This window comes from Megalops cyprinoides, chromosome 1 (genome assembly GCF_013368585.1).
Source record: "Megalops cyprinoides isolate fMegCyp1 chromosome 1, fMegCyp1.pri, whole genome shotgun sequence".
NCBI lineage: Eukaryota > Metazoa > Chordata > Actinopteri > Elopiformes > Megalopidae > Megalops > Megalops cyprinoides.
Window position 1 is genome coordinate 16,754,519 of NC_050583.1, and position 25,795 is coordinate 16,780,313.

The 25,795-nt window shown below is 48.7% G+C and overlaps 1 protein-coding gene across 1 annotated transcript in view; it reads right to left on the reverse strand.

Annotated features, from left to right (window-relative positions):
- stx8 (syntaxin 8) overlaps nucleotides 1–25,795 on the reverse strand; it is a 48,207-nt gene that overhangs the window by 19,339 nt on the left and 3,073 nt on the right. The window contains exons 5-6 of the mRNA XM_036535070.1: nucleotides 22,534–22,661; nucleotides 20,393–20,485 (exon numbers count right to left, since the gene is read on the reverse strand). Of these exons, the coding sequence (XP_036390963.1) occupies nucleotides 20,393–20,485; nucleotides 22,534–22,661 (221 nt within the window). The remainder of the gene's footprint in view (nucleotides 1–20,392; nucleotides 20,486–22,533; nucleotides 22,662–25,795) is intronic.

The following is a 25,795-nucleotide window of genomic DNA, read 5'->3' on the forward strand; positions in this document are numbered from 1 at the left end:
GGCGTCTGCCAATGAAAATAGCGCGCTCCGGCGTTACTGGAACTTCACTTGGCCCAGATGTGCTCGCTCCGCTTGATGATATAATGCAGGCAATTACTATATTTACAAGACGTTGTGTTTTTCTTCCGAGTTTTCTGTCCCGCGCTCTTTCTCCAATGTGTGCCGTAAACAAAGCCCCCCGGAGGGGCCTGTTGACTGAGGATTAGGGGCGCTGGGTTTTCTGTTGATAGTTTACAAGTTTATAAACTGACAATAAACCCCGGGAACCTCAGCGAGCTGCGGCCGATAAAACCGAGGGGTTTCGCAGCGGCGGCGAGGGCTTGACTAATGTGTTCCCTCAAACTGGAAAGATGTGTTTGTGCAGAAAATCCGACACTGTCAGATAAACTGTAATAATAAACAAAAAAAAGTCTGAAATAATGACACTCGTTTTTTAATCTATCATCTTGTGGCGCTATAAAAAGGAGAACTCGAGACATTTACCGTCCTAATAACGCAAACGCGCTGCGCGGTAATTGCAATAACAAGCGTGAAACGGTGCACGGTGGAAGGCGAAACGTTCGGCTCGCCTCCAGTTCAGACTGCCAGTTCATGGCATGCCTAGGTTTTATTTGAGGGGATTTGGCTATTGTGCCCCCGAGCAGGTTCCAGGGCAGTGAGTCATGAAAGTATCAATTATGCCTCGCTGCTGAAGACAGTGCTCAGCAGAAGGACCCCAAGAGGCTGGGGGAGGGGGGTGACAGCCCGGTGACCCACAGAGCAGCTACGACAGCCTCAATCATGCAACCTAATGTCTCACAGCAACAGCAGGCCTTCTGACCTGATCCCCACTGAGTTTACACTGGAGCCTTTCTTACCTCACCCCCCCGCCCCCACACACAGTGTACCAGAGTTACTCTCACACTTCCATCCTGGAGCCAAATGGAGTCAGAACACCTGCCAGTGTATTTCACTGAGGAAACGCTGGGTACAGAAAGTTTACAATAAATCCTGAACAGGAGAGACTTAGACTTACAGTGTGCCTTTAAATGAATGGGTTAGCACGCAGGCCGTTCTCTAAGGGAGCAGAATAGCTTACCCATTGAGATGCCTGGGTGGCAGTGTAGCATAGTGGTTAAGGAGCAGGACTCATAACTGAAAGGCTGCTGGTCTGATTCCCCATGGGGGCACAACTGTTGTACCCTTGGACAAGGTACTTTACCCACAACTGCCTCAGTAAATATCCAGCTGTATAAACGGATAACATTGTAAAAACCTGTAATTGATGTAAGTTGCTCTGGATAAGAGCGTCTGCTAAATGCCATGTAATGTATTCATGCAATGTAATGTAACGTAATGTAATGTAATGGCTTCTCCATATGCTCTGCCACTGCTGTTCCTCAGGCTGGCTCCCAGCTCACTGGCTGACCCGCGGCTGCTGTGTGGCGTAGCTCTGGACTTTGTGATCAGATAAGATAATCCTGCTTTAGGCACTCACACTCCACACTGGGATCACACTTCACAGCTGTGGAGAGAGCAGCCGATAAACCCCATTACGCCCCACACGGAGCCTACTCGAACCTTAACCACAAACAGCTGAACCAGGGTGCATGCAGCCCCCACGCAAACAGTACTGAGCATAAACACAAAAAAGAAAACCCAAAATGGGACCCAAGCGCGGCGGGACGTGCGCCGAACCTGTGGAAAATCAGCCACCATTCGGCGCTAATTAAAACCTGCGCGTTTCCATCTCGGGCCGGAAAACGTCTGGCGCAAGCCCCCCCCCACCCCCCCACACCGCCATTGCAAACGCGGCCAAAACAACTTGCAAGGGGCTTATCTGTTTGTCATCTGCGGAGCTGAGCGAGTGGTAATGATTAACCGCTCTGGAACGATGCGTCGGGGCCCGGCTCCGCCGGCGTGGCAGCAAAGCATCAATAACGCCATGCATGCAAAGACATCCGGGAGCGGCTGACGTGACTTTCCGAGGGACGGACGGATCAGGGAGGACTGATAAATGTGAGCCAGAACGCTGTATAAAGAGCGGCCCGGCCTGTCTGATGAAAGGCCTGACCTGGGCCTCTTATAAGATTGGCCGTGCCGAGAAGGTTTGCTGAGGAGGTGAGAGCGCGGTGTGCGTGAGTAAGCGTGTGTATGGGAGTAGCTGCGTGTACGCACGCGTGCAATAACTCACTCCCCGAGAACAGCGTGGTGTGAAATCACCAGTGCATCTCCCCTCAGCATCTGGTCCCCAGAAGTGCCCACGCTGCAGATGAGAGGATTAGTTCCAGCGCCGCCTGGAATCGGGCCGGGCCCTCGGGCTCCCTCCCCCCCGGCCCTGCCCCATCCCCGCTGGGGCCCACGGCGCTCTCCCCTGGGGACCTACGGCCTCCCTGGTGCCAAAATGAAAAGTGCCCCCCCCCGCCCCCTTATTTATGGCTCAGGGTTTCTCCAAAGGAAGGACTTTGCCCCTTGTTTGAAAGTGGACTTCAAAGCCGCCGCCGCCGCCCTCCCCGCGCCCGCACCTGGTGCGCTCTCCCTCATAGCCGAGCAGAGTGAAGCCTGAGCGGGAACGCCGCTGAATTAGTGAGGACATGGCAGAGGTCAGGGGGGGGCTTAGGCAGTGGAACTAAAAGCCAGAAAAAAATGCGAACCCCCAAAACCAGGTGTTCAGGTGAAGCAGGAAAGGGCGAGGGAATGTCCGCATTCCAGCCTTTGCCGAGCTGTTGAGACCGCCACAACTATTGCATGTGATGAAACAATTTGGACTGAGGACCAGAGGAGGCTCCTTTAACTGAGGACATGCTCAGTAGGAATTCTCAAAAGCCAAAAATCAGCTTAAATAAATACTCAAAAATTACCTTGTCAGCTTCTCAAAGCCAATTTCAAACAAGTTAAACTTCTTACTTTCTTGCGCTGGTAAATAAAAAAGGGGGCTCTGGAGACTCTTCTGGAAATGATCAGTGTTCCGAGTTCAAAACAAAAAAACGCCAAAGAACAATGACTCAGAATCACGTAAAACATAATGGCTTTTCTTTAAAAGCATTTAAAAGTTTCAAAAAGTGGGGGGGGGGAGGCAACACACCAAGCGGGCTGAGTCAGGCTGCCCATCCCAGCTTTCTCAGTCTTGGTGCTGGTTAAGATCCAGGGGGGAGGCCTGAGATCAGCGCGAGATGAACCTGGCCCACTGCCACACAACAATGAGACTGTGATTAACCCGAGGGTGCCGGCGGAACCGCCCGGCCTGTCGGATCCCGCGGAGGACTCGAAAAATCCAGGGACCGGAGGGGAAGAAGAGACACGGCTACATTTCATCAACGACACAACGGAGGAGAAGTGACATGTTAAAATAAAAACAAGGCATAAACAGGAAAAGTTAGGGTATGATAAATATGCTCGATTTCACATGCGGCTCTGTGATGGCAAGCCTGTTGGTGCTGTCAGTGTGTAAACACCGCATGCCGCAGAGAGGGGGATAGTTAAAAAGGTGGCTTTTTAAAGAAAAAAAGCACAAACAAATCTATACAAATTTATGTTTCCCTCCGGACAGGGGTTAAGTGGCTGGACAGAAGGCTGACCCTTTTGAGCTCTGCCTACACTTTGATCTGCAGCCAAGACCAGTGACCCAGCATGCACCACTCTGGACATTTGGGGGCTGAATCACTCCTGTTCCCCCTTCTGTTCGGTGTTAGAAGTCACCACCATGATATCCCCTCCTTGTTATGTGCACAAGGGCGCTTTAACAAGTTATTCACTTTTAACGAAGAAAGAATCTGAGTAACAATACTCCACAATATGAGAAAAGAATTTAACCTCCAGCTGTTGTTTTGCATTCAGGAAGAGGAAGAATGTGAGGCCGACGTCATAACAGGGGCATTATTTCATAAATAAGTGGTCACTCGCGGCTTAATGAGTTGCACGGGATGCTTTCATGCGTGCATGCCTTTCAGGAGAGGGGGGAACACGAGAACCTACCCCCACCCTGCCCACCCCGTCCCCCACCCAATGCCCCCCCCCCAGTTCTGCCCTCCTCAGAGAAGCCCTCTGAAGGAATGATAAAATGCTAAAGTAAAAGCTCCATTCTGGTTGTTGCGCTGCGTGAAGAGGAGCTGCTGGAAGTGAAACCTCTCCACACGCTGTGGATGAGCTCAAAAGCAGAACCGTTGAATGCTGATGCTGCCGTTCTCTGCACTGGTACACCGAAGAAAGGCAATTTATTGCTCTAACTCCGCTTATTCTGTAAACAATGCACCGCGTGGAGAGATTGCTCCCTAAAATACATTTATTACCACACTGGCGCCTGTTTGATTCGTAAATATTATGCTATGACGGGATGAGAGATTACAGGCATTGAAGGTGCCCTGAAAGCAAAGATAAAAGCAGCAAAAATTCCTTCAAAACACACTCAGTTCCCTCAGAGCATTACCGCAACTTTAGGATGGCTGTGTAAGTCCTCATTCTCTCATACAAAGTTTGGAAGCATATCAGAAAAAAAAAACCCAAGAGCCACCTGCAAATCTACAAAGTGACACTATGCTGAATACACTCTTAGAGATACGTTCTTTATGGCAGACGTTTTGGTTCTACTCCACAGTGGACCTGTTACCTGTACTCGATTTCAAATTTTGTTTTGCCAATAAATTGGTGGGCCAAAGTTCTGATCTAATCTAAGCCAAGTCAGCCAGTCTAATAGTGTTATCGGTCACTTGTAAAAGCTTGTAACACTTGCTGATGGACTGATAACAAGCTTATTCTGATAAATAAATCTTCTTTTAAACCACTCAAGATGTGTTCACAGATTTGCTGCAAGGGATACAAACCAAAAACTACTCGGCACTATTAGTGCGAATTCTGACTGTGGTGGTGAGAGTTAAACGTGACAGCAAATTTAAAGGATCCTCAGTGAGAGACTAAAATGTCTGAGTCCATAAAAAATCATGAAAATGTGAAAATAAATATTAGCTGTCCATGAGCCTATGGCATAAATAGAAACAACAAGAAGACTTCAGTTTTTACTGTTAAATTTTTTCAAACCACCACCAAGCGGAAGGTTTGCAGTCAGACACCCCACAGCCTACTAATAATTACACAGGGTCATTTTAGGCATGACATTTCACTTCAATAAATGTAGTAGTGCTGGAGTTATTCTTATACTATTGAGGATACTTATGTACATAAAATTACTCTCACTGTTTGTTTCTGGGTTCTCTGTTGACAGGCAAATGCTAAGTTGACAAAATAGTTTATTTACAAAGCCACTGTCCCCCATTCACTGATTTGTGAAATAGCTTGAATTTGAGTGCAACTCACCCTTCGGGGCTCGACTGTTCTTACATGAGGAAAAAATGACCACCTTTTTCCCGAGGTAAAACAATAGCTATGTCTATTTTATTTATTTATTTGACAAGTCCAGCTATAGCTTCTAATGTGCCAAGCATGTTCTTGACGGTGTGTAGGGTTTCACCTTTATACACAACTTCACTTCTTACTGCAACCAATTTTTTGTAGCACATTCAGATCTTGCATTTGACTTGAACCTGGGGTTGACGAGAAATCAAAATATATTGTCAATCATACCATGGTAAGTTAATTCAAAGGGAACAAGACATGCTGAAAATGTTAGCGGAAACCAATCCAATGTTTTCAACCTTCCTAAATGTACTACATTTTTTTTCCCTAAATATTGTACTTCCTAAATGTTTCCCTTTCATCAGATAACATATCTTCGTTAAATACATCCCAAATTGGTTAAAAAGCCTGCTGTTTTGATATGCATGTTTGCAGCACAAAACGGCCGGAGCAATCGAGACAAAGGCTTTGTATATCCAAATGTAATCTATTTCCTGTTGCAGTTATTATTTCAATTTCCTCCAGTGCGGTACATGATGAGCTTGATTGGCTTGGAATGTATTTATTTTCCTGTTGAGATCCAGCATTTCATCGGGTGTAGTCCCTGGCAGTACATGCAGACCGTCCGCACACGTTACGCCCCCCTGAAACCCCCCCCCCCCCCCGCCTGCTGTTGAAAGGCGAGGAGAAGCGGAGAGATCGAAAGACGGAGCCCCGGGGGGGGGGGGGGGGGGGGGGGGGGGGGGGGGGGGGGACCTGCGGACCTGTCCTACAGCTGAGGAAATACAAAGGAGGTCTGGGAGAGGCTGTTTGTGGTGCCCAAAACTGCAGCCAATAAAAATGTTTGGTTACGGTGCGCCTGAAACAACTTCCCATCAGCACAGGAAGCAGAGCTCCTCATTGTGAGCGCGGTCCATTTTTCAGACAAGGTCTGCAAGGCCCATGTGAATGAGAAACCTGTCCCAAGACCACACCGTCACTGCTCACACGCACATGCTCTCTCCTGCTCTGCCTCTCACAAGCACATGCTCCCCCTCACTCCCTCTCACGCCCACTCTCACTCTCACTGTCCCTCACTTAGGTACATACAAATCCCCACACGCACACTCTCTTACTCTCTCACATGTATACACACATAATTTCACTCTCCTTCTCTCTCACACAGGCATGCACGCACACACACACACACTCACTCACTCTCTGACATGCATACACACATACACATACATACTTTCACTGTCCTTTTCTCTCATGCGAGCACCCAAGCACACACACATTCTCTCTTTCCCTCTCTCTCTCACACACACACACACACACGCATACAGACATGCAAACACACATCCACACACCTGCTGGTAAAAAGATGTGCACACAAAGGGGAGTGTTAGGGAATGTGCACCGATCTTCCCAGCTGTAACTGCAGATGTCCCATGCCGTGCAATTACACGCACTCAGGGATGGTGAGCGAAATGAGGAGGTGGTGACTGTTTACTGAAAGTGAAAACCTCCACTGGGCTTAAAACAAATTAACGATTCTAACTGAGGTATCATGACGTCGTGTTCCCTGAAATCCACATGTAGATCAGACTGGGAGCCATGTCACATAATCTGTTTTCTCACCACCAGTATCAACAGCATTCTGTGTGCGAAAATCTCCTCTACCGCCCACTGGTGGATAGATGATAACTCTGCTCCCTAAATGCCAGAGAAACACACTGCTCTCACCACAACCATTTTTGAGTTCCATGAAAAGCCACAACAGTCAGGAAGAATCTGACATATATACGTCTGATTGGTTGACAGCCCCTTCTATGTATTATTACTTATATTTAAAGCAGAATGTACAGTTCATTTGACGTTTGATGGATTTCAGCTGAAGTCATACATGGTAGCAAACACAGAGAGCTTCTGTGGCACTATAGAAATTCGGTGACCTACGATATTGGTCTGCAAATTTTCACAAATGCAGTCCTGTTAATTTTAATATAAACTTCTTTCATAGATATCTTGGCACTGGACTGGAGCCTATAGAAGCTAGGCCTAGAATGCTGGGCTGATGGACGGATGGGTTTACAAAGTAGAGCCCTGTCTGCCCTCAGGGGACAGAAACTCACAGAAACACCGTGCTGTGTCCTCTTTCTTACAGCTGGAAGGAACCGCTCTAGACAGATGACTTCAGGGCATCCACCACAGTGGAAAACACACACGGGGGAGGGCTATCATGGGCTCTGCCTCTGTTAACACTTGATCCACAAATAAAAACAAATGGTCTCTGGCAATAAGGGGGTGGGCTACAGCTCCTCCTGCCTTACCCAGCAGCCCTTCCAACGTGTAGCCTTCTCTCTCCAGACAGCATGGTAGGGTAGCTGGGAAGTAGCTGGGATGCTGGCTATCTCAACTTCCCTCCAAGAAAGAGCATAATCTCCATTCACAACAGTAATGACTCGGAGGAACAATGTCTCAGACTGACATCAGCAGCCCAAACGACATGTTTTGATTCTTAACTATGTACTCCATACAGCACTATGTACCGGGCTGCACATATGTAATAAATCACAAGCGGTCTTAGCATAAAAAACAACGTCTATTTGTTTTTATTATTATTTTGGGGTAATATTCTCTGTCTTTCAGAACTTTTTTGAACAATGACTAATAATTCATTTTTAATGAAACAATCTTTGCAACTGCCATATGTTAGTAATTGAGCGATGTGTCATTGTTCACCATGCTTCTTGTAATCTGTGCCTCGCACAGCCCTCTGCACAAGCATCTACTAATGCTCCCCTTAACAAGGGCGGCTGACAACAAGAAACAAATAATAGTACAATGACAACATGTGCTCCACATGTCAGCCAGAAAGTCATTGTATCCGGCTGAAAGACAGAGAGCAAACCGGTGCACAGAATCCCTTAATCACATCCTCCGCCATTTGCTTATGGTGCGACGCCCTCAGAGAGCGCACCAAACACAGATGCTAATAAAGTGCATTACTCAATTGAAACATTAAGAGACTCCCTCCGTGTCAGCTGTGATGAATGGCCATTAATGGGTCCCTGCTGTGAGCTCCGGGGCCTTGTTCCTCCCAGCTTTACAGAGAACACTCTCCCTCTATTCTGCCGTGAAATCAGTGGAAAATGACCATCCCAACCTCTCCAACTTCAGCACCACCGAGCAGACGCCTCCTCGGTGCAGACACTCGGCTGACTGCAAAGCTCCCCTAAGCAGCACGCGTACACGCATACACACAGACACGCACACACACACACACACACACACACACTTGCGCACACACACACCCACGCGCTCTTACTGGCACTACACTCCCACTCTCTGATATTAATTAAGATGAACTAATATAGGTCCAGGACAAATCCTGACCACTAAAACAAGTCCCTGAGGCACCATTACAGACTTGAACAAAACACCAGAGCATAAGAACATAAGATAATTTAATGAGGAGCCCATTGAGGCTTGTCATTTTGCCTGTAGCCTGGAGTGCACGTAGGACTGTGTCAAAGCTTGTTTACTAAAACTCCTAGGGTCCCTGAATCCTAGAGAGTGAGACAGACACAAAGACACAGACAGAGAGAGAGAGAGACAGAGAAAGAGAGAGAGAGATAGATAGACAGAAAGAGAGAGAGAAAGAGAGGGAGAGGAAAAGAGAGGGAATCTGGATAGCAGTACTTGGTGAAGGAGAATTCTTACTGTCAAGCATGCAGGCGGTAAGATGTGGATTCCAAATGAAGTGGTTAGCACAAAGTAAACAGAGCCGAGGATTTGTTACCACTGTCATTCACTTCTGCCCAGAGCCAAACCAGAGCTGTCCAAGGTGAAACAGAATCACAGGGAATCCTTTCCACTCCTTACAGCTCACGGTGCCAACTGAAATTGTGACCTCACTTCATGGCACGGGTGCTTTCCGAGCAATCTGCACATTCCTCCAGGGAAACATTACTGCCTGATACGAAGATGTCAGGGCCAGTTTGCAGCTTAACCACACGGACGCCGCCAGGGATAGGTAACCTCCTCAAAATACCGGTGATGTGAGGAGGTGAGCAAGTGCAATCAGCGGTTTAACACTCCTGCTTCCGAGCACCACAAGAGATTAAAGCTAACGGCAGTGAGAAGACAAAAGCTTCTCTGGCTGTCAGCTGTGTGAGGATCATTAACAGGTGAGGGATACACCTAACCAGCACATATCCACTAAGGTCCATGCTAGCAGACACTTGCATCAATGTGGTTTTTTTAGATGGGGAGCCGATTTTTCTTAGCATTGCACCCTAAAGTTTACTCAGAAATGTAATCCTCTAAGGCAGTGTAAACAGGCAGATTTTCCCAACCATCTCAAGTCTCGAAAAACAAAACATGGAACAAAGAGTGGACTTTTTCCGAGCACTGTCCCACCCCGAAAACCAGCACATGAACTAAACGATCGGGTGAAATCATGTTTATGCCTCGCTATTCCTTTCATTTTTTTTTCAAACTCCTTACGAGCCTTTCTATTGTTTTTCCTAGAGTAAAACGCGCAATTAATTGTTTGCGAAAGAGCTTGCCATTGCCAGAACAATCTGGATGTCATTGTTGGGCAGGGCCACTCCTTCCCCACGGAGAGAGGACATCTGGATGCGATCTGCAGCGCCGGGGCAGATGGGATGCATCTGAGGAGCAGACGAGCTGTGGTGGAGTGACACCTTGGGCCCCGCTACCCATCCTGAGACGGGACGGAGGGGGGGTACATGTGGCACCGCTCTAAGGGAGCTTCACCACCAGAGACAGAAGAGGCCATCCGCCTCAATGGTGCCAGCCCTGAGCTGGTTGAAAGAGGAGGGCTGGATGCTCCCCTCCAAACCATCATTCAGGCGAGGGGGGTGGGGGGGGTGGGGGGGGGGACTGACTGATCTGCCACGGATTCCAAGGAACCATTTTAAATGCTTTTGAAGTGCTCTTGTTTTTTTTTTTTTTCTTCCCCCTGATGTGCTGAAGCCCTACATGGAGCTAACAGCAGGGGTAGTGGTCCTGCCAGCCCTCGAATTTCCACACTGAGAGGCTGCTCTCTCTCAGAACAGCGTGGGTGGGGATCCAGTAAACATGTGTACGCAGACACCCCGTACTTCACGGCACAGCGGGAGGGATTAGCACAGTGCCGACAGCCCGGGAGCCCGATTGCAACGTGCCCGAACATCGAATCCGCGCTGATGCTATCAAAATGTCATCAAAATGTCACCGGCCTGCAGTCGGCGGGCCGTGTAAACGCGCGCTCTCCGGCGCCATTTCCCCGAATCTGTTCTCATCATCGCTATCGAGCTAAGCGCCTTCCCTCCGAGCTGACAGGAGTTTTTCTCGCGCTTGCTCACAGAAACCGAACTTGCCTCACCGGATAAGTATGCTGTTCGGCGCTTTGTCCAGCATCTTTAAATACTTGCTTTAAAGTCTGGCAACCGTGGATCTTGGCGATTGCTTCGAGCGTTCTGACGTGCACACTTACCGTGAACTTCTCCAGGTCACTGCGTTCAGCTTTCTGCCAATGCTGGTCATCAGCACACAGACAGACACAGCACCTTTATTAACTGCTGGGACCTGCCAGCAAATTCCCATCTTTGTCAAGCTGCCTTTTACATTTGTTCCGTTTACGTGCCAGATCAGATACTGTCAATTCGGAACAAGGCAAAACTCCTTCTCCATGCATGCCTATGACACTTCCTGTAAAGCCGCAGGATCCTAAAAATCAGTTTCCAGCGATTCATTCATTTACTTTCCTTTTCTGCTGATTGGGTTCTTCTGGATACCTCCCTGATTGTCCAGTCTGCAGTTTGATTAATCTTGGATGGAGTTTTTTATTCAGCTTTTCCAAGCACAAATAGCCACAAAGAGGCTGTGTCACAGCCCCACATGCAGACTAAGGGTCATTTGATCTCTGCAGCACTCCTGAAGGTGGCTCCTGAAGGTGCTCCAAAGCCCTTACCCAACAGGAAGAGAGGATCAAGAATTAAATAAAACAACAGCTTCATCGACACCACTCTTCCTTCTCTCCTGGTCAACTCTGGACACATTACAGGCATTTTCTAATCCAGGAAGCTTCATAAGGTTGCGCTGACTTCAAATGCACCCCACCCCGCATTTCAAATATGTAAATTATTATTACGTTTGAGATTTAAGGGTGTACTCACACTAGGCAATCCGCACCGTGCCCGAGCACGTTTGACCCCCAAAGTCCAGTTTGTTTGTCTAGTGTCATCACTGAACCGTGCCCGGGCCGGCTTGAAGAGGTGGACTCGGGCACGGCATCTAGCGTGATCACTAACGGAACTCAAACATGACGTCAATGAGGGAGGAATTTGGAGCTTTACTCGCCGACTACAATTCACGTTCATCAATAAGGTGACCCATTATTAACCCAAATATTCTCGAATGAACTGAAAAGTGTACTATCCAAGCAATAATAGAAGATGTTTGTTGTTGTAATGATGACAGTAGCACACACACAAGTAGTAGCCCTAACTGGTTAACATTAGCTAACATTATTGTGATTAGGCTACTGAATGACTGAAATGTCAGCCGCCTCCGTAAAAATCTTCGTATACGTGCAGCACGATTAACTGAAAATCACTGCGTTGCACAATCGATAAATCTATGTTGCATGTGAGAGGGCCGTGTGTCGCCGCGCCCAAAATGACTCCAAATAGGCCAGAGAGTAAGTAGAATCATGGACTCCATTGTGCTGTGCGAGAGCGCTTTTCTTCAACACAAAAAATCGCATCGTGATGACGTAAGCGTGCTCGGGCCCGGAACGTCCAGCGCAATGCGAGCGCAGGCCAGCGGGGGAGTGGGGAGGGGGGACAAGCGTGCTCGGGCACGGTACAAGGCAACCGGGCCTAGTGCGAGTACGCCCTTAACGTCCTTAACGCTGAGGCATTGTGAAAACGGCCCACACTGATTCCGGAGTCTCACTGACCAAATGAGCATGTGCGTGGACTTGTGCGCACTTGTGATGTAACTACAAACAACGTGTAGCAAATGGAGTAAAGAAAAGCAAAGCGTCTGATTAAAAAAATGCACGCTCTCCCGGCACAATTCCGTTTATTTAAAGACCGTAACAGCTGGAAGCACTACAAAGAACGCGAGCGAGAGGTCTAACCGCAACACTCGCGGCATCTGCGGCCCTATAGCGGTGATTCAGCTCGCTCCTCTCTCTGGCATCTTGGACCTGCTACCACTGCCTTTTAATGACAGCCCCGTGAGCACATTCGTTCCAGATGTACCGCGTGGAGCCGAAGCCAAGATCCACGAGCGAGAGCGGAGGCCCGGGACGGCAGAGAGCTGGCAGGATGCTTTATGGGTATCTGTAAAAATCTGAGAACTGCTCCTCCAACAATCCCCTGTGCCTCCGTTCCAATCCCGCTGCCCCCCCCCCCCCCCCCCCCCAAGCCTTCCTCAGAGCAACAAGGTCTCCCTACACATCCAGCAACCCAAAACAGCACGGCTTGCCGACACAAACGCGCATCACGAGCTGACGAGTGCTCGTCTGCTTCTACAGGCGTTCGTCTGCAGCCGTCGGGTCTTCACCTAATTTGATGCTTTATTTACGGCCGGACCCAACTGTCACGTAGCCAAGCCACTCACATAAGGAAGCATTTTGCATCGTCGACTTGATTTGACATTTACTTGGTATGTGGCTGTTCATAAAAAAAACACCACTGGCAGCATCCGCACAAATCAGCTCACTTTCAGGTTGAGGTACAAGCGCATAACCATGAAAAAGTTCCAAAACTTGGAGGAAAATGAAAAGAGTATGACTTGGTCAATTCTGACAATCACAACTGATTCTTTAATCAAGCCTGGGGCTAGTTATTTGATCCAGTGGCACTGAATCACTGCTACCTTACTCAGCCTCTGTGTCAAAACAGCTAAGAAAAAAAGAACAGGACAAAGAGCAGACCGCAGGAAGGACAGTTCAACACACCAAAAGAAAAAAAAAAAAACAAAAAGGAAGAAACACATCCATCTGCTGAAAAGAGAAAGGTTCTAATTAGAAACTACCCATGCTTAAATCTCCTTGTCCCCTGTTGGCTCTGCCCACACTAGCATAAGCCCTGTTCATCTGAGACAGCTCCCTGTGGATCGCCTGCTCGGAATCACTTCACGTTAGCCTTCTCTGGAAAGCTAGGTGGCACCCAAACCAACATGGATACTAGAGAGGTCTAGAGGGAACTGTGAGGAGAGAGAGCAGACATGACTGAACGGGGCCTGTCCATCGTGGCCCTTGTTCACAAAATGGACGTTTCCCTCAAATTGGAGCCTTTGTCATTAGAGCAAAGAGGCCTGTCACAAACAGAACGACTTTCTCCACAGGTCCAAACCATGAGACATCGTGCACAGACGGGTCTGGGGAACGTGGGTGTCCGGCTTCCCCCCAGCTCCCCCCCCCAGATGCAATACATCATTGTCAGCTTTCTTCCTCTTCTTTGTGATCACCGTTATTGTTTGACATCATGTCCATAGTTTTATTTATTTTCCACTTACAGAGCTGGATAATTTACTAAAGCTGTCCAGGTTAGACCGCTTACCCAGCCCAAGAGTACAGCAGCAATTCCTCTTCCTTCCAGTTACCTGTCCATGAATATAGCTTGATTATGTCTGACAGTTAGTTCAAAGAGAAGAACGCACTAACCTTCAAATTTAGAGTCTCCTATCTTACCTGGGTAGGGCAGATATGGACAGACATCTCAGTCTGATGAACAATTACGCAGCAGGAAGGTAAACCAGGCCAGCACCGAAGGCCTTCAGGTGACATAACTGGCAGGGGGCCAAGTCGCTCAGGTTGACAAACACTTATTATAGGAACTTTTTTAAGCATGCGAAGCTAATGTCTTCCACTGTGCTTTGCTCCTCTGCCAGACCAATAGCGAAAGCACCTAGGTCAACAAGACAGATGAATGTGGAGAGACCTATGCTACTCCAGCAATCAGTCAGCCTCCCACCGTCCTCCCCTCTCCCCCAGCGGAGCTCTGTAACATGTCCATGAGGCCCTGGCCACGGCCCAGATCTCCTCACTCTGTTATTTCCATCTAAGTAAGAAGGCACAGAGTCGCAGTGTCCGAGCCGAAGCTTCAGACCTGTCAGGAGAGCGGTGAGGAACTGCAGCATCACCGCTGACCCAAAAAAGACTCCAATCCCCACAAGTTTCTAAATATGTACATGAGGGTTGCTGATTGAAGACAGCCAAGGTTCCGGGACAGCCTTCACCGCTCCGCTTAAGGAACACAAAACCCACTGTTAGGGCCCCCAGGACAATCTGGAAGGTTCTGAGAAAACTAGAAGGGAGATCTAGGAAACTATCTGGAATATTGGAAAACAGATTCCAACTGACTGTTTTCAATGAGCACGTGAAACGCACTCTGCACTGCCCAGTGCTGATCATACATGTTTAGGCTAAAGGTCAACATAGCACGAGGTTATAAATTAGACATAGAGACCTGATGTGTAGCTTTTGAAGCACAGCATAATAACAGTTTAGACAGCCACGCGTAATATACAATTTCTATTCTTTTCTACTCCACAGTTAAAAAAAATATTTTAGTGAAAGATTACCATCACACATTCTCTATGGTTTAAATGTTCTTGTAATACACTTTGGCTGACTAGAGACACTATGTTATGCAGAGGAATTATAATGACACTGATATTTTAACACAATGCCCCCACCTCCCCCCACTCTGATTAGGACGCTGTATTTATTAATTGGGAACAGCTGCGACGAAGAGGAGGGGTGATTAATCAATCTCTCTCTATGCTCAGCTTCATCTGGCTGCTGAACACTACCATTAGCACGGTTTATTTGTTCTGATGACTATTTCTGAAACTGTGACCAAGGCCCCATTCTCCATGGCTGGACTGCCTGTTGGTGACGTCACCACCTTCCAGCATAATAAACTTTTTCCCAAGTCCGCTGTTTATTTGGAGCTCATTAAGGCCCCCAGCTCAAACTGCGGAGAGCCAATGATCTAGCTGGTACCGAAAAGGGCCATAGATTTTCTCCAGCAGCAACATGCCTGTCTTCTCCTCCCACAGTTTCTCTCCCGGAGAGTCAGCATTTATTTCCACAAGGGGTAATTCAGTAGCCTCCGCTGCAGAGGAGACAGTGCAGCGATGAACCGCCACGGCCTACCTCTGCATCCTCAGACTCTGACTGACAGAGATCCATAATTGAATCTCATACCTCGTAAACCTTACAAGGAAAAAGACACAGTATCCCCTCCTTCCTAATTTCATTATTCCAGATCATTTCACCGAGGCAGTCGTCTTTTTGGAGCCGTTCCACACGCCGCTGCCAGAAAGCCTAAATCTGAATGAAGAGTTGTTGTTCTTTTCTATCCCGAATGAGCTCACCCTGCGCAAATATTGGCAAAATAATGTCTCTTAATAGGGCGGGATGGACGTAAAGTTGCCTAGCAATGGTGCAATCCGCTCGGTGCTACAAGCAAACTGAACGCGGGTTACACAAAGGTCATCGCTGGAATATTTGATGTCTGAGAGCATTCACGGAGTCGTCATAGGAGCAAAGTCTATTTATAAAATATGAAAAGAGGAGCGGGGGTAAAAAAAAAAAAAGACCGAACGGCAGTGACTAATTCCTCTGAAAGGTTTATGTGGAGGGTGCTCTGAGGGCCAGGCCGGGGATGGAAACTGTGTTGATTAAATAACATCTAACAGGAAAGAGAGCATGTGGAAAATACATGAACTCAATCTATCCATCTGATCAATCCTAGTCTACCATGCAAGCCTTTTAATGGAGCTTGTAATAAGCAGATCAAGAAGCCTGCAAATCAAGGGGAGGGATTGTGTGTGCTGGAGGGGTCTGGAACCCCCAGTCTCCCAGCTGACAGAGGCTCATGGAAAAGTCCTCCTCATCTCACACAGGGCATCGCTCCCTCAGGCGCAAACTTTCGACCCCAAAAGGGGGACGGCTTTTACAAGACCGTCAGTCCCTTGTAATCCGTAGCGCGCGCAAAGCCGCTGACACGGCATGACGCAATAGTTAGAGGCTCAAAATCGTGAAACATCAACATCAATAAAGTGAGAAAATGTTTGTTTTAGTGCTGAAAAACTGAATGTTGCTCATGCAGAATATTTTGGTAACACGTTGCAGCAGATGTTGCCATACTGAAGTCAGAGCTAGAACTGGATCATTTTCAACAATATTTTTTTTTTTTACCCATAAGTATGAAGCAGGGTCTCTGACGATGGAGCCACCTAAACTCGTGGCCTTTTCACAAAATGGGAATTTTATCCACATAAAGACCATTATTGTCATTGTCATTTAACAGACCTTCTTATCCAGGGCGACTTACATATGCTACAATTTTTACATGTTATCCATCGATACAGCTGGATAGTTACTGAGACAACTGTGGGTTAAGTGCCTTACCCAAAGGTACAGCAGCAGTACCCCGGCAGGGAATCGAACCGGCAACCTTCTGGTTAGAAGCCCTGCTCCTTACCACCATGCTACACTATTACGTCATAAAGGTTACGCTTGTGTTTCTTTTTAACATTAACCATCCGAAAAACAGTTTTCAAAAACAAAGCCACTGTGGGCGTTAAGGGTTGTAATGTTCGGAGCGTGGCGGCGGTGGTGATGAAGGTGACCGGGCCGCCGCGGTACGGGCTGAGCGGAGCCGCGCGGCGCGGTGGCCTCATTTCCGCCCTCCGCTTCCCCCCATGCAGCGGGAGGAGCGCTTCTGGCACGCAGCTGCGAGCCGCAGCTTCACTCCGCCAGACCGCCGCCCTTCCCCGCTGCCCTTCTCCTCGGCCTCTTCCCAAAAAGGAGCGAGCGGCGGCCCTCGCTGCGCCGAGGTCGAAGTTTGGGGGGGGGGGGGTGCTGAGCCCCCGCGGTCGCCAGCGCTTAATCTATTTATAGGGAAACACGGAGACGGGACTGAAATCCGAATTAATTCGCGTCACACACACAAAAATACAGAACACCGAACAGGAGGAAATCAGATCAGCGAGGGAGAATATTACACTGACTTCCACCATTTTTAACTTTAAGATATTTTTTCCTGCCCTCTGCGAAAGCATAGCACTATCCTGCTTCCCCCTCGATGATTCTGTCGGTTCATACATGTACAAAATATGGCTCCCACAAAAGTGCCTGGAGCAAACACAAGCAATGCAAATACTCTTTTTTAGAGAAAAATTCTACTGACTCATATTCTCATATATCCACTTGACTGAAGAAAATCACACACCTGCACCTACCTTGCATGGAAAAAAACACGCATATACATTTCCATACAGGACTGCTGCATGCTCGGGGAGGGACAGCTCATCACGCGTAAGGTGGCACACCTCTCTCTTGTGCCGACAGAGCGGGTGAACTGGGTGGCCGTGCGGTGTAAATTTGTCATCGCGCCCTACAGTAAACGGCCATCCCGGGGTGCTGGTTTCACTGGAGCGCGGGGCGCAGAGCAGCATGGCCCGGGGCAGTGTGGGGGAAGCGCTGGGATTGGGGGGGGGGGGGGGCTTCCCCTCCTCCCTCCTCCCACCAGCCACGGGACAGGGCCGCTGACTCAGCCCATAAATCAGGCACGGGAGCTCCCTGGGCCAGCACCCGCCGGGCCTGGCCGTTTGAAGTCCTTCCCAGGCCCTCAGATTTACTCTGTGTGATATATCCTCATTTTCCACCTGTCCCGCACTTCGGGGACCCCACATCTTTTCCATAAGTCACCGGGAGACGGCTGGGGGGGGGAGCCGGGGGCCCCAGGACTGTAAATAAGCGCCTCGCGCTGCCCGTGGCCGGCCGACTCGGAGCAAGCGCTGTAAATTCAAGCAGGCCGAGGCGGCGGGGGCGCAGGGCTGATCCCCGCGAGGCCCAAACACCGCGTTCCTGCCTCTCTGTGCTGCTCCCGAGGGCTGCAAGCAGGTGGGCCCACCGCCGGGGTTAACTTCTGCACATATGCCTGTCCACTCCCACAGAGAAAGGAGGTGTCATCCTAGCAGTCATCCTAACACTTCCCAGCAAAGCCAACACAGCTGCTGCTCCTGGGAACTCTACGCTAGGGCTGCACATCCAGCTTCTATATATAAAAAAAAAAAAAGAAAATCATCTTTTGTGTCCTGAATTTCCTGATTCTCCTTTCCAGCCAGTTCTGCATCCTCTTTTCGAGCTCTCGTTCTTGGAAAGACTGACGTCATATTTTAAAACAAGGAGAAGGAAAAAAAAAAAAAAAAAACATTCTTGCATTAAAAAAAGATCCCCTCGCTCAATAAGGTAAGAGGAGAACAGGCTAAAACAATCAAGTGTACCCTTTCACTGACTGAGGCAGATCAGTGACAGCCTGGATCAAACCCCCCCCCGCTATTCCCAGGACAGGATTAATTAGTTTGATTCCACTCAAAGGTCATTTTCTGTTATGCAACCTGCGCTTTTTGGGAAAGCCAAACAAATTACATTACCAAGTCATCTTACCTAATTTGGAACTAGCAATCTAAAACAAACAAGTACTATATATATAAAAATGCACATACACACGCACAGATTTTTTCTTTTTGCCAAAACTCCTTATAAATATGTGCTGTATGGCATGATTGTTATTCTAAAGCGCCTCCACAGTGAGGGAGACTCAGGTCTGCGTTTCCCCCGAGCCAGATGCAGACGTCGACCCCAAAAAGCAGAGCCTGGGACTCTTTAGGGAGAACACCAATCATGTCATCACTTTCACACATGGAAGAGAAAGAAAAGCACCATTTAGTGGAATAGCTGTCTGTAATTATACAGCCTCCAGAGCTGTGGCATTGTGGTGCGCCTCAACAACGCCAAGAAAAGCAACAGGGAACTAATGAACTTGGAGCCGCATTCTTCTATCACCGCTATTGCTCTCCTCTCGACGTCTAGCGTTTAGCCGTTAGCGCGCAACCCCCAGCGCTCAGAGAACGTCGCCCGTGCCCCGTGCCCTGCGACCGAGCCACTCCGAACCGCCGATGCACCACACCCCCCCCCCCCCCCCGCCCCCGGTTCCGCTCCCACAGGACAGATATTCCTGCCCTCGCTCACAGTTCCCAAATCTTCAGAGTGAGAGAGAGAGAGCGAGAGGGACATTGTCCACATGCCAGACACAGCGGCCCTTCCCAAGAAAGCAAAGATAAACTAGAGGACCTGACATCTGCTCTGCTTGGACCGTGACAATACAGCGCCTCCTGGTCCCCGCACAGGAGGTGACAGTGAGTTAATCTGGTCACCGCCCTCTGTATTTGACACCCGTCACCTCTCTACGTTTCCATGCTTAAACACGTGTTTTTCTGGAACTCTCCTGTAGGACAAATACCAAATTTTCAGGTCAAGGAGGGAAAAAAAAAAAAAAAATCAGCCAGTCCTGTGATGGTGCAGACAGCGGAGGAAAAGACGAGTGGCTCCTGTCTCTGGCGCTGTGCGAGGCACTGGCACCCTAGATAATGTGCCTCTTGGCAGGCAGAGGTGATGGATTGCTGATCTCATTGCGCCAGACACTGATGAGCCTGGCCTGGCCGACCCGATTCCCATCAACGCATCTCACCAGCCCTCTCCTAGGCCCATCATCGGATACTACACACCGAGGCCCTGCACGTTTGACAGCGTTATCTAGGGGATAATGGCTCTTTATGAGACGTGACCCTGGGACTGCCAGAGCTCACCTTCTCCGATGGCTTAATAGACTCATTTCAGAAGCTGGTGGGACACCTGACATCATGCTCAGTCCAGGGATGGACGTGGCTAGGAACGGCACAGCAGTGACATGCTGGGATGGGACCTATATGGGACTGCTTGCCACCACAGTTTGAAGCGCATCTCAGGGAAGAATCAGTGACGTCAGCACCACCCCCTTTCATGAAACTGTGCCTACTGTGCTTACTGAGCAACTTCTAGCACAACAGAACATAAGTGCATCCATTCAAGTTGAATGAGCAACAGTGTCAGACCAGGCTAACAGCATCTCTGATATGTTTGGCCTGACGTGCTTCCTAAGTTGGTCCGGCTGTCAGTGACCCCATTTTGACCCCACCCCCCTTTGACCCCACCCTTCCTCACCGTTCTGTTCGTCCAGCTCGTTGCCGATCTCCTGGCCCATCTGCTTCTGCCGGCTGATGACGGCCGCGAGAGCGTCTAGGCCGGCGTCCTGCACTGCAGAGGGAAGAGCAGCAAGACTGTCCTCAGGACCGACTCTCCATCACTTACAGCACAGAGCTCAGATGACTACACTGCACAGCATAAACCACTGTTTAATGAACTTAGTAGTAAGTGTAATGAAAGTATTGAGTGAATGTAATGTATAAGTGCAGGTTAAGTAATAGCATTACATGGTTTGAATGATAACATAGCCTTACAGCACGTTTGATAGTCAGGAGTAATGTTATCAAGTTTGTGCGATAGCAAAACCTCTAGCCCTCTAGACCTCTAACATCTATAATACAGTCCTGACACTATGGCCACCAAGAACTGTGTCACAACAAGGAAGCACTTAACTATGGTATTGTAACTGAACATGTGGAGCAGAAATTTGCTATGCAGATCTGCATGCGCTCAGTAGAGATGCAGTCCCTCCTACATGAGTATGTCTGGAATCTACCTTTATACCTATACAACCTGCCTCGCTCCTCATGAGGTCAATGCAGAGAGGGAGAGAGGTGAGGTGACAGAGCTCCACCTGCTCTCTCTGCTCTCACGCTGCAGTCATGGGGTTAACTCAGGCTGCCCCATGGCCTGCACTCCGTACAGAGGTAACTCCTGACAAGCTGCTGTGAACACCAGCCACGTCCCAGACGAGGGAAGCGAAGGCACATACATGGAGCCAGTGCTCCCACAGCACCGCAATCAGTAGGTCCTTCCTGTCGCATCTCGGTGGCGGTCAGTCATCGGTTGTGCAACCCTGTGGGCTTGCTGTGTGACAGAGGGGGATGTGGCGGGGGTGGCTGGATTCTTTCAGGCCTGTCCCCTCCACTAACGCGGCGGCCTGTGATGGAAAGCACAGCCAGACGCTCTGCGCGCCGCGGCCACTGACCCGCTCCCCCCCTGCCACTGCCGTTGCACAACAGGACCTAGCCTTGAGTCTCCACCAGCTCCTCAGAGCAACCCTGCAAAGCCAGCGGGGACTCCCAGGGCGCAATCATCCCCCCCCTCGAGCACGGCCCTGACTGAGCCTACAAATACATACGTACACTCTCGAAAATGCTGACATGTTCGCCCAAAAATGAAAGGGGGGGGGGTGGGGGGCAAAAACAATAAAAACATACAAAAAAATTCCCCCTCAATTTGGATGGAGGAAGCAATTTCCTTGCAGTGTGATTTCATGAGGCAATCATGCGGAGAACAAAAAAGGGGACAAGGGCGCTTCAGGTTCCAGCCCTGTCAGTGCGGAGTGAGCGTGCCACAGCTGAATCACTCTGCGCTGCTGTGCCCCCCTCGGGCATGCCTGCTGCTATTTCCCTGACAGCCCCCGGGGGGCGGCAGCAGGCACCGCCGCACTCTTACGGTGTCAGTGGGCCAGCGCGCTGCGGGAGCGCTAGGTGCTGCCCCCCCCCCCCCTTCGCGGTGACTCACGTTTCCTGAAGGAATCCCACCACACGGAGTAACTCATAAGTCTCCCGAGAGCCTGCTCACAAGCCCTTCGAACATGCCACCTCCTGCGTCGGTTCTCCGCCTAGCTCTCTCCCCTGCCTTCCAGAGGACCCACGGTCCTGCTCAGCGCCGCACACCATACTGCGCAGGGCGAGGACAAGGAGAGGGGCCACCTCCTGCGTAGCGGGGCCTGCTGTTCGAACCTCTCACCGCAAATGCCCCACCACAATTCCCACCCGAGCCGTGAATTCCAAATGCGGCTTTACTGTCCTGACATGACTAATCCAGAATACTAACACCACACTAGCGTTGGGTTGCCAATGAAAACAATAATGGCATATCAAAAGACAAAACAGAAGAAAACCACGCGTTCAACAGTACGTCAAGCGACACCTAAGACAGAAGAACTGGCGTTTATACGAGACCGGTCTTTATACGTAATGCGTGTTCATGTTCGCAGAGGGACAGACTGAGCCGTGTACAGGGAGGATAAGAGGTTCTCAGCTAACTCTGTGTGTGGGGACACTCAGTATCATCCAGCGGTAACTGTGTTATAGCCATCCTTCCAGCCGGCTGAGTGAGAGCAGGGCCGGCGCGCCCCGTCAGCTCCTCACCTTCAATAATGCGCTGCTGCTGCTGCTTGATCTCGGCGAATCCCAGCCCCCGCGTCTCCTCTGGCTCGTCGATCAGCCAGGGGTTCGCCAAGCCCCCCTGCCCAGCTCCGCCCGTCATCAGGGACGACCTGCGGGGGCATCACAAGTACAAGGCCACACGCCTCCCTCAACCACAGAAGCACTACATTACATCACTGTCATTTGGCAGACGCTCTTATCCAGAGCAATTCATATGGATTACAATATTTTCTATCTATTTATACAGCTGGATATTTTCTGAGGCTGGGTTAAGTACCACGCCTAAGGGTACAGCGGCAGTGCCCCAGCGGGAATCAAACCAACAACCTTTTGGTTACAAGCTGTGCTGCATGCCACTACGCTACACTGCCACCCCCGAGGCAGCACCTCATACATGCACCTCACAGCTGTCAGTCAGCAGGGACACGCCAAAGATTTAAGTGACAGGCATCATCGATTTCGCTAGTGGAAATAAACCCACACGTTGCACGAAAACTGTGAAGCAATCACATCTGTAACACTTATGTTTCATACTTACCGTGTACTCTAAGGAAAATCAATTTTCTTCCCTTATAACAATAAATAACACTTCCCGCTTCAAACTGTATAGATCAGAAGGCATGTTATTTATTTATTTAGGCTTCACTTTTCTAGAAAGCCGAGTGAGTTTTTGTGCATTGTGAAATGGCAGGGCTCGCGGTAAACAGTGCTGGATAATTACATGCAGACCAGGGGTTTGAGAAGAACTTAACAGTGACATAGCAGCAGACTAGCGAGGTCTGTTATGTTGTATTAAGAATGTTATGCGGTTTTATGCTATTCTTCTGATAATCAAGAAAAGCTGCATTTGAACCTTGAAGCTGTCTGGCCGCAAAGATTCAAGGTCTTTTCTGAAGTAGGAGCTCATCTCAGGGAGAGCTCCAATCCTGAACACAGCCACCTACTGGTAAGATAGAGGTATTGCTTCTGAAACACAACTGGGCTGCCTTGGTAAGAAAAGTATTTTCTTGGGTGCTCAATCCTGGTCTTGGTAGGGGGGGGGGTCACAGTGCAGCAGGTTTTCCAGCTCTCTTTGAAGAGGTAAAAATGTATATGCTGCGAGGGGGGGTGTTAATTGGTTCTATTATAGCAGTAATTAGTTAAATAGAGTGCTTAAGTGCCCAGGTGCAGAGGTATCCTCCTGGACCGCTGCCTTCCAGGAGGTGGTTTGGGTTTGGGCAGGAGCAGCTGAAGTGCACAGGAACCTCAGGTCTCCTCATGAAAACACTTTCCTCACCGCAGCCCCACTTAACGCCAGATGGCACGCATACCCATAAATCGCGGCGGCGCTAGGCATGCCGCGAATCGTTTCAGGAGAAAACTGCAATTCGCAGTCATGCTGCCTAGGCCCCCGCCAGAGCCCTCTGCCAAGCAGAGACCCTAAAGCCTGACATCACGAACGCCGCCGATACAGGAAAAATGGTCAAAAACACCAGTATGTTTCCAATCAACATCTTCAGCAAATGTTTTTCTTGGTCCGTTCTTCTCTCGAGAGTTGGTTGGGACAAAATGGAAACAAGAGAGCATAAACACGAGCGTGTGACTATATATCCGACCTGAAGTACATTTAAATCAGTTTTGGTACTACTACTACACATTATGCAAATGGGTAAGTTTGTCATGCTAATACAAGGCACTCAAATTTCAGAGATCCAGCATTTGCCTTGGCATCACCTTAAAGTATGAATCACAGAAGTTAAACATATCTTCAGGGTAGGCATCTTTTTTTTCCTATGACTTCCATTGGAAAAACTATTCTGAACTTGTTTAAGAAATAATTGATCAAAACAAAGAACGTAATTTACAGGCTGCTGATTTGACTGCTCACTGCTTTAATTACATGTCTTTAAAACGGAACCACAATTACTTTGGCGCAGCTAATCAAGTAGTAATCACGCTTGTTTGGGACAGGTTGTCCCTGATTGGTGCTAATCGGGGTTGCTCACCTCTGTTGAGAATAGGCATTTTTTCTCTCTTTTGAACTAAGCTGAAGAGGAGGCAATTTGAGGCTATTTAGAGTACTGTCTCTCTTCTGCAATGAGGTACTATTAATCTACTAGCAACCATGACATGAGGTCAGCAGTTGGCGCAAATTTTTCTGACATGTTTGGTAACTATCTTACTGCAGGACAGCTCTCCACTTCCTCCTTCCTCTGATCTCTGCCAGGTTAGCAGTGTGAAGATGAAAGTTTATCCAATTAACCACCCAGTGAGTCTGCCAAGTTAATCAGGCTGATCGCAGAACACCGTCACACTACAGTGCTACCAGGGCCTGCTTCTGAAGGCCAGATTTAACTAATTACAACTTTTTGCATTACGATCAAATATAAAAGAGAGAGTCTTGGAAAGGAGGGGGGATTCTGAGCCTTGAAATATAGGCGCCATGTCCCTTTCTGCTTGATTAAAGGCTAATCTTCCGCGAATGTATTGTTTCACGAATACGGTAAGCCCCCTTGCCCCTTCTGAAAAAATGAAATAGCTTAGATTATTCAAGCAAGGCTAATACCCACACCCCAGACAAAGACCACACACTTGGTATCCCTCCTCCCCCTCCCCCAATTTTAAAGTAGTTTTATTGGACTGACATAAAACTGTAAAGTCACATGATTAACAATGGCCATGCAAATAATTAGTTAGCATTTGATTTAGTTACACACTACTGGTGTAATTGGTATAAGATCTAATAAAGATTAAAAGGCTTTGCCACCATGTTTAATGCCTAAGTGGATTAATCTAACTGAGAATGGCAGTAAAATGTACAAAAGAAGTTAGGAGTCAGACTAATAAAGGATTGATTTTCAAGCCTCCCAGGTTGATCAATCACCGATTGATCTTTGACTTCACTATCAACCCATTTTTTTTTCTTTCATAACAATACCGCAGTCCTGTCTTAGCACACGGAGCTGGCTCTGCACAGTGTCGTTTCAAAAACCCTCACATTAAGCCTCCTGGCCTGGACAAGGCCCTTTCAGAAAGAGCCTGACGCTGTTGGACAGAAGGGTTAGACCTCCACTCACAAAAAAAACAAAAGCAGAGGAAGTCCAGACCAGAACTGCATTTCCCTTCCTGTCCAAATACTTGTCACCTGGATCATGCAGTTCAGGCTCAATACAAAATAATGACTGCCTGTTCCCAAGCTACTGTACAAAGCTGTCACTTAGATTAAGAGTAATACACACACAGGATATAGCTGATGGCATACAGC